The sequence below is a fragment of the Lepus europaeus genome, chromosome 8 (genome assembly GCF_033115175.1).
Source record: "Lepus europaeus isolate LE1 chromosome 8, mLepTim1.pri, whole genome shotgun sequence".
Taxonomy (NCBI): Eukaryota; Metazoa; Chordata; class Mammalia; order Lagomorpha; family Leporidae; genus Lepus; species Lepus europaeus.
In genome coordinates, this window is record NC_084834.1 from 107,119,306 (window position 1) to 107,129,005 (window position 9,700).

The 9,700-nt window shown below is 35.6% G+C and overlaps 1 protein-coding gene across 1 annotated transcript; it reads right to left on the reverse strand.

Moving 5' to 3' along the window:
- Positions 1-1,362: 1,362 nt before the first annotated feature.
- Positions 1,363-9,497, reverse strand: CSN3 (casein kappa). The gene is made up of 5 exons (XM_062199227.1): positions 9,425-9,497; positions 7,517-7,578; positions 5,670-5,702; positions 4,066-4,548; positions 1,363-1,517 (listed from the first exon to the last, which is right to left on the reverse strand). Exons 2-4 carry the CDS (start codon positions 7,571-7,573, stop codon positions 4,096-4,098), a joined length of 543 nt encoding a protein of 180 aa, XP_062055211.1. The 5' UTR covers positions 7,574-7,578; positions 9,425-9,497; the 3' UTR covers positions 1,363-1,517; positions 4,066-4,095.
- Between the last annotated feature and the right edge of the window lie 203 nt (positions 9,498-9,700).

A 9,700-nucleotide genomic window follows, 5' to 3' on the forward strand; every position in this document is an offset into this window, starting at 1 on the left:
TTCATGTAATATTGCTATTGTCAGCAAGCGATCTAGGACTTGCTCCCTCATTTCTCTATTCTAAGCCCAACTTGTTCTTTCATTTCTCTATTCTCTTCAAGGTAGGAAACTAATTCTATTATGAAGGAATCTGTAGGATGCACAATTTAATCTTTAGCCAAAGTAAGAGCTTAAATATTAATTTCTCTTTTTATAATCATAATAGTAACAACAAAAACAATAATATGTAGCCCATCAATAAGTAAATAGGTTAATACCTGTAAAAATAGATGATTGAATGGCAGGTATGTATCAGATAGTTGTTGATTTCTTATTGTTATTCAATATTGTTGGTTTTGTTTGTATCCTCATGATAATTATTATTGCACCTTGTATATAGTAGGTGATTTTTTCAAGTTAATGAAATAATTTCACCTCTTCCACATATTTACTGTGCTTTCAGGAAATTAACAACATTATTAGTGGTCATAGCAAATGAGTCCAAGCCATGCTACATATTCCTGACCACACCTCTCTCTCAGAGTTTAGCATTTATGTGACTGCAGCTAAAAGATTGTAAATCACTCCTAATTATAGCACATCCTTGAGGGTTATCACAAAAGGTTACATGGGTGACTAGTAAATATTTTTTATGGGCTTGTGATTGATATTTTTCCTAGCATGATGTGTTAAAATAGGCCAAGAATATAAGAGTCCTGTTAATTTACCTTTCAATATTTCTTAAAGGGAAAAGTTTGTCATATCTTTGGACTTTGAATATCCATCCATGTTTCTCAGTGAAGAATCTCAATTCTAGAAGCTTCTTGCTGTGTAGTGTGTGTACATATTTATGTGTGAATGTGTGTGTGCACATGTGTAAAACTGTGGCTAACAGTTTCAAGGGAACTGGTCATGCCTATAGTACCCATCAAGCCCTATAATTTGTCCAATATCAGTATTTGTAGCCATGGTCTTCTGTAATTTGTCTGTCTCAAGCTTACTCTTGGGAATGATTAGACTAAAATTAGCTGTGATTTTAGAAACTTAAATTTAATGCTAACTCTAGAGTTCTAATAGTTCCTAAGAGCTATTCTGTGATCATCTGGATTGGAACAACAAGGTACAATCCTTCTCTGTTTAAAATGATTTAGCCATAAATTTAGATGTTTCAGTGTAATCTTTAAAAAGTTCCTAATCTGTGTTAGATTATGGACCACTTTCAGAATCTGGTGAAACTATGACCTGTCCCCATTCTCAACAACCACCCCCACCCCCAAGGTAAATTTGTGACCTGAAACTCCCATGAAATTTTTCTTGGAATTTCAGTATTTCAAAATCTCTGACATTTCTATGACTCAAGTTAAGAGATCCAATTGCATTCAATTGGTTTTATTGTGCAAGAAACAAAAAATTAAATGTGGCATGAATGTAAAATTGAGAGAAGAAAAAGCAGCTGGATGAGTGAAATCACTTTTCTTGATGGATGGAGGCAAACAGCTGCTGAAGAGTTTGAAGAAATCATTTGGTTTTAGGAAGACCTGTAAAAATAAATAACAGTTTAGAAATTTAGCTCATATGTTTTAACAGTTCTCATGCTATGTGGATATCTATTTAATTTCCATGATTTTTTTCTTATGTCTCTATCCAAGGAATTTTGAAAAGTAAATTAAATATTTAAAATTGGCATATAATGAATTGAAAGTAATAGTGACATTTATAGAAAGACCCTGTCATTTCCATACTTCTTTTTTTAAAAGTCCCTCTCTCTCTCTCTCTCTCTCTCTCTCTCTCTCTCTTTTTAAGACAGTGAGAGAGAGGGGGACAGAGAGAAAGGTCTTCCTTCTGTTGGTTCACTCACAGATGGCTGCTCTGGTCGGAGCTGCGCCAATCCAAAGCCAGGAGCCAGGTGCTTCCTCCTGGTCTCCCATGAAGGTGCAGGGCCCAAGCACTTGGGCCATCCTCCATGCCTTCCTGGGCCACAGCAGAGAGCTGGACTGGAAGAGGAGCAACTGGGACAGAACCGGCGCCCCAACCGGGACTAGAACCTGGAGTACTGCCGCCGCAGGCGGAGGTTTAGCCTAGTGAGCCACGGCGCTGGCCTCCATACTTCTTTATATATGATAATACACAGCGGTTTTAATTTAGGAATCTATTTTCATGACCTTTGAGTAAAAACTCTTGAAATAATGATTATCCTATTAAAAACATAAACATGTAGTAACATATTTCGGATCAATATATCACTACATATTAGATTACCTGTTTTCATGTTGTCTCCATTTTCTCTCTTTATTTTCTAAAATTCAGTTAGCTAGATGTTTTTTCAAACTTATTACCTTTTTCTTAACAGATGGCCTATTAAATAGTAACCAAATCACATAATTTATAAAATTTATATTTATAAATATGCAAGTCTAGAGAAATACAGTGTGTTTTTTCTCTTTTTTTTTCCCACAAATTAGACAACCCACATGGAAATCTGAGGCAAAGAAATTAAACCTCACTGTCTGAAATCAGACAGGTTTGGTTTGGCTTTCATTTTGCTTTTAATAATTTACTTAACAGCCTGATGCCTATTCTTTCATTCATAAATTATAATAGTTATAAAATCTGTTCTACTGAGTTGCTCTAAGAATTGACTAAAATAATCATAAAGTTCCTATCAGTAGGTAAAACAGGGTATTTTTAAAAAATAAATTTTAATATTGATTAATTTTATCTTTTCTAATACATTGTGCTTTGCAGATTGATTTGCTTTTAGGGTTCTTTCACAGGTTAAGTTCTTTTTTATTTTTTGACAGGCAGAGTGGACAGTGAGAGAGACAGAGAGAAAGAGAGAAAGGTCTTCCTTTGTCGTTGGTTCACCCTCTAATGGCCGCCGCGGCCGGTGCACGGCCCTGATCCGAAGCCAGGAGCCAGGTGCATCTCCTGGTCTCCCATGGGGTGCAGAGCCCAAGCACTTGGGCCATCCTCCACTGCACTCCCTGGCCACAGCAGAGAGCTGGCCTGGAAGAGGGGCAACCGGGACAGAATCCGGTGCCCTGACCGGGATTAGAACCCGCTGTGCCGGCACCACAAGGCAGAGGATTAGCCTGTTGAGCTACGGCACCAGCCACAGGTTAAGTTCTTACTCGAACCTCAAAGCAGCTGCAGCTATGAGATAATGATGGTTCAGAGAGAGCTATGACTAGCATAAGGTCACGAGGCAAAGGATGGAAGCCGCAACTTTCCCTGAGCAGAGGATAGTCCCATCACATTACGGGGCATGGCATGGCATTTCAGATCATGGAACATGTACACAGTCTGATGACCGAAAACCTTTGCTTCAAAGAAACTGAAAACTTTTAAACTCTCTTCTCAAATTATTTTTGACTCTTTAACCATTTTCTATTTTATTAATTTTTTCCTTCAGAAGTTTTAAATTGTTTCAGGCCCTGCCACTATCCATTGATTCAAATAATAATGGTAATATGTTTTACATTCAATGTTATGAGATTTTCTTTTTTAGTAATTTCTTAAGGTAAGCATTGTAATTCTTTCATTTTTTTTAAACAAGAGGAAATTTGGGATACCCAACTTCGTGGATCCTTTTGGAAATGATGTCTGAAATAAAAGAATTCATGGAAGATGTTATTTCCTTTCACTCTGTATCAAAATTAGAACGCAAGAGCTTTGTTACAGCATTAAAATTTGTTAAATTCTTATTCTATATTTTTCTAATAAAATTTATTTTTGAGAAAGGAAAAAATCTCACTTGTTAATAGTATTTAACTCTTCTGTCATAGTTTGTGTGTAAAAAGGGATAAAATAAAATTAGCAGATTTTAGGAGTTTTAATAGTGAGAAGTTTGATAATAAAATTCCTATTTTTTCATTTTATAAAATATGATTATTTTAAATTTCTTCTCAGAATGGAAATTTGCTTTTCAGTACTGCAGTTCTGCTGAATTAAATTATAACTAGCTTACTTTGCCTGCTCCCATAACCTACTTAGTATTTCCATTTGTGCTATTTTAGAACTCATGATTGTATTGATTAATCCATGCTTCTCATCGGGATTGCTCATTTTTGTCTTTTGCTCATTTACCTGTGTTGTCTTCTTTGATGTTCCTTAGTATTATGCTGCCGCTGATGGAGCAGTTGCTTCCGTGGTAGTCTCAGGGCTGATGATGAGCTCTGGGGAAGCCTCTGCAATAACTTTAGAGTTCACCACTGGTTCAGTGGTAGGAATCGGGGTAGGCTCCACAGCAGCAATGGTGTTGGTGGTAGGGGTGACTGCTTTATCCTGCATTTTATTCGGGAGAATGGCCATAAAAAATGGATGTGAGTGACGTCCCACTTTTGGCTGGTGGATATTTGGGAGGATTTGCCAGTGAGGAACTTGGACATTTGGCTTAAATACAATTGGTTTTACGTAATATGGGTTAAGCATAAATGGATTAAGAGTTGGAACAGCTTGTCTGAGTAGGTAGTAGCTGGGTTCATACTGAGGATATCTGTTCATCACATAGTGAACTGGGATATGTGGAGCTGTAATCTGGTTGAACAGTCTTTCCTCTTTCTCACGGCACTGCAAAAAGAATAAATTGTGCAGAAAGATATTATTGTAGACTGGAATGTAAAGTTAGCTTCCATAGAATTTTTGAAATAGTGTAATATTTGACATTGAGTAAGTTAATATATTAAATGTGGAAAAAAACAGCAGCCATACTATTTTACATTAACTTGTACGTTTCCACTTTTATGATTTTTGATATAAAATTACTCTTATAAAACAAAAATAATATAGGCTTCACACACATTAGATGAAGTAGTTCATAATGTAAACCACATTACTTAGAGCTAGGCCTATATGGAAAATGGTTTGTAAATGTTGGATATTGTAAGTAAAATACCTAGATCAATCTCATAGAAAACTTTGACACATACAAGCACACACACATACATGTATGTATTCTCACAGCTATCTGTAATTGCTAACACATTTCATTAACTTAGAAATTAGCCTGAGGGGGAGAGTGTTTTGATTATTGTAAGCTAATTTCATCAGAGTATTAATATAATGTAATGTGGTAGTAGATTTCAAAGTTTTGATTTATGATTTTTTTCAGTTTAAATTTCTCCACAAAAGACTTGATAGAAAATTATCTTTTTATTATCCTGTTGCTTATCAAATATGAACACTCATAACATTTGTCAATAGAATTTTCCATATGAATAGATATAAATCAACAAAATTATGCTTGAAAGAAAGGTTTCTCATAAAAGGAGACATTTAAATGTACTCATTCAAACATATTTGGAAGTAAAGGAGAGACACAAATACAAGAGTATGAGAAGTACTCAAAGATACATCAGAGAGGGATCTTCCTCCAAGTCTTCAAAATAGAAATGATATTAATCTTTACTTTTCTTTCCATTTTCCACCGATAGTAAATATAGATGTTGCTACGTATCCATGAAAACCAAAGCTATATGATATATAGACTTTCAGGTGAACAATATTGACTTATATCAACTTTTGCTAAAGTGATTTTTTTTTGTCTTACAAAAATCATTAGATTATTCTGTGGTGATGAGATATTTATATAGTTTGTAGAGTGAAGGAATTTTAATATGATTAACCTTAGCAGAATATTATATTTTGGAGTTTATGTGCCTGTAACAGAAATAACTAAAGTAAACTCTTACCGTTGTCTGTTCCTGGTTTTGTATGTCTGCAGCCTGGGGAGAAATAATGTGAAATAAGAATTATAAAAAAATGTGAGGCAAAGTGGTTTTTTTTTTTTTTTTGGTTGTTGAAAAAATATATTTTGTATTAGAAATAATAACTATTATTTAAACTATTTTTATTTTGAGATGGAGATAAATCAGCATATAAACAATAGCATCATATTTTTAATTTGTGTAATTTGACTTCACCTAAGATTGAAAAAAAAATCTGTAAACTTTAATTTTTCCTTTGAATTATTTGTTCACCTCTCTCTGTGAAAATGGGAGGGGATATTTGAGGGACAAATCAGACTCAAGAAGCCCGGGAAAATTGCTGTAGGACAGGTAGTTGTCATTTTATGACTTAAGCTGTTAACATCTGTCACTCACAGAGGAAACCCAATTTATCAATATGTAGGTGGACATAATAAAATATAATTTAAAAAAATAAATGAAAGAAATGTGAGTCATAATTATTAAAATTAGTGGAATTAATTTTAAATAATTTTGACCTCAAAAATTTATCTAGTAAATTTATTTAGTAGGCATTAACTGAGAACAAGTATAAGTTTAATAATAAGGGAATAATAAAACAATGACTAGTGCCATCCAAAATTTTATAGTCTAAGAAGAGGGTTTATGCCACTAACTATGCTTGCCTCTTTCTTCTCGCTGTTGGCAGATACAATGTCTGGAATCCCCAGATGAACATGAAAATAAAACAGAGTAATAGACAAACCAACACAAAAAACATCGAAAACAAAAATAAAAGGAAATAAAAGAAACAGAAACCTTATCTTGATCCAACAGTCTTAAAACATAGCATATCATCCAAGACAACAACTGCCCACCTAAGAGTTACTGTGAACATGGGTCCCTGGAAAGAAGACCAACAGTGGACATATGGGGAATGAGAGTAATGAAAGAGAAATGGTAAAACTATTAAATAGAAGTTTAACCAAGCTCCAGATATCTTTCAGATTTAGTTACTAAACAAATTATAGTTTAGGTGATATAGGAATTTAATTTAAAAAATTTCTGATCCTGGACTATGATTACGGTATTTATGTTTTATGAGTTATCTTTTGAGCATTTCATAATTTTAACATATTTTCAATGTTATTTTCCCCCAATATTTTATTTTCTCTATAGCATGAGAATTTTAAAGGCTTTATATAAATGAGAAAGTTTGCGCTGGTGTCGTGGCTCAATAGGGTAATCCTCAGCCTTACGGCGCCAGCATACCGGGTTCTATTCCCGGTCAGGGCACCGGATTCTGTCCTGGTTGCCCCTCTTCCAGGCCAGCTCTCTGCTGTGGTGTGGGAATGCAGTGGTGGATGGCCCAAGTCCTTGGGCCCTGCAACCACACGAGAGACCAGGAGAAGCACCTGGCTCCTTGCTTCGGATCAGCGCGGTGCTGACCAGGATAAGCTCCTGGCTTTGGATCAGCGTGGTGCGCTGGCCGCAGTGCGCTGGCTGCGGCGGCCATTAGAGGGTGAACCCACGGCAAAGGAAGACCTTTCTCTCTGTCTCTCTTTCTCTCTCACTGTCCACTGTGTCAAAAAAAAAAAAAAAAAAAAGGAAAAAATAAAAGAAAGTTTGCTTTCTTAATTCATGCCAACTATATGGATATTCAGAATAATATGACTTTAATTTTATAATGGAAATAAATATAAAATTAAACTTATGTTTAGGAAAATATAGATAACATACAAATACTTAGTGCTTTTATAAACTGTAACTTTATAAACATGTTGCATAATTAGGGGCCTTTGATAAAATTTTTTAAAGTTTTAATACAATTTATTTGGATGAAATTAACTCACCAAAAAAGGCAAGGTTACTGCCAGGATATTCACGACTAGAAGAAAATGCTTCATCATTGCACCTAAAAAAGTTTTGAAAAATTAAAAGGATCTGTTACTAACAATTTAGAAATGATTCTAATACAGTATTTTCATTGTTTAAGAAAAAAAAATCCAGATATACAAATAGATTTAGTCAATGTGGAAACTCTATTTTTTTGAAAGAGTGACAGAAAGAGAGAGAGAGAGAGAGAGGAGAGACAGAGAAAGAGAGATTTTCTACCCAATGGTTCACTCCCAAAATGGCTGCAACAGCCCTGGTAGGGAGAGACTGAAGCCAGGAGCCTGAAATTCCATCCAGGTCTCCCACGTGGCTATAAGGCCCAAGGATTTGGGTTATCTTCTGCTGCTTTCCCAGGCATATTAGCAGGGAGCTGGATTGGAAGTGGAACTACTGGGACACCAACTGGCACCCATATGGGATGCCAGCCCTGCAGATGGCAGCTTAATCCACTGCAATACAGTGTCGGCCCCTGGAGAATCTATTTAATAGTAAAACATTCATGAAATGAATTTTTGACAATATTAATGAAAGCCTCATCAGAAATGTATCATCTATTCATTTAATGTATACCAACAGCCTACTAGAAACAGAGGACAATGTCTAATGTTGAAATTATCGAGATGAATCTGATACAGGCCTTCCTAACAGGTCATATACATGATAGAAAGAGAGTTGAAATATATACACAAATCACTGTAAGAGTACAGAAAGTAGAAAATGCCACAGAAGTAGTTCTTTAACAATGGGAAATATAAAAAAAGAGAATCACAGTCATAAAATCAAATTTGAACAATTTAAGGAAATTCTTGTTAATCCTTGAGTGGAGCAAAGTTGCTTATTAATTCTTCACTTGTCAGTTACTTTTTAAGATTCTGGATTGAAAAGAAAACTTTCAATGGGGAATCACTGACTCCTTTTGAATTCACACAAAATCATATAATACATGCAGAAAATATCCTATAAAATGATAATAACCTTTATCACAATCAGAAATCATAGAGAGAAGGCCATATTTTACATATTAGCTATTTAATCAGTTGGTAAGAAGAAATAATTTATGAAATGGTAGAATGATTAAGATCTCATAATATATGAAAGATATGTTTAAAATAAAAAAACTACCAGAATAAATTTATAACTTTTGGTAAGAAATAAAACTTGAAAGTATTAAGGGATTATATCTTGATGATATAATCAGAGGCCTAAGAAGTTATCAGCTTTTGACTGTAGGAATAGGTCCATTGCTTGGACAGCTTTTTTTTTTTTTTTTTTTGACAGGCAGAGTGGACAGTGAGAGAGAGAGACAGAGAGAAAGGTCTTCCTTTGCCGTTGGTTCACCCTCCAATGGCCGCCGCAGCCGGCGCGCTGCGGCCGGTGCACCACGCTGATCCGAAGGCAGGAGCTTATCCTGGTCTCCCATGGGGTGCAGGGCCCAAGCACTTGGGCCATCCTCCACTGCACTCCCGGGCCACAGCAGAGAGCTGGCCTGGAAGAGGGGCAACCGGGACAGAATCCGGTGCCCTGACCGGGACTAGAACCTGGTGTGCTGGCACCGCAAGGCTGAGGATTAGCCTATTGAGCCACGGCGCCGGCCTGGACAGCTTTTTATTTAAAATTTACAATGTCTAACAAGTAATAAATCTTGACTTTAACTCAAAGTAAAGTTAAAGCTAAATTTGATCGTCACATCATCCAGAATCTAAAGTTTAAATTAGAAATTAGTATTGAAACTATGCTAGGACATATTGAGGGTTAATAATAAAGGCTAAAGTAAAAAAATGTGATTCTATAATATCTTTGCCATTGACCCAATTAACTAACTACCTTGAAAAGAAATAATTTTCTGGGCATCTTAGGACCATTACCTTTCCTTCTGTCTGTCAGGTCTTGCTTGGCAGTAGGTTGAATTGACCTCTTAGCTATAGCGAAGACCCAAGATAAATGACTGAACACCAATTTAAGGCTGTTAGTACCTTGAGTCATGCTGCTCTATTCTCCTCCTACTTTTTACCCAATAAGGTGATGACAAATAGGAAAGATTTGATTACAGTAGGGTCAACTTTGGGTCAACTGAGGCTAATGAATTGCAGAAGGGAAATGGAATTATCATTCAGGAAGATTACAGAGACATTCTTTATGTC

Coding starts and splice junctions, on each gene's coding strand:
- CSN3 (XM_062199227.1), bottom strand. CDS start 7,573: ATGATGAAGCATTTTCTTCTAGTCGTGAATATCCTGGCAGTAACCTTG. Junction 5,703..7,516: donor CAGTAACCTTGCCTTTTTTG/GTGAGTTAATTT, acceptor ATTTCTCCCCAG/GCTGCAGACATACAAAACCA. Junction 4,549..5,669: donor AAAACCAGGAACAGACAACG/GTAAGAGTTTAC, acceptor TTCTTTTTGCAG/TGCCGTGAGAAAGAGGAAAG.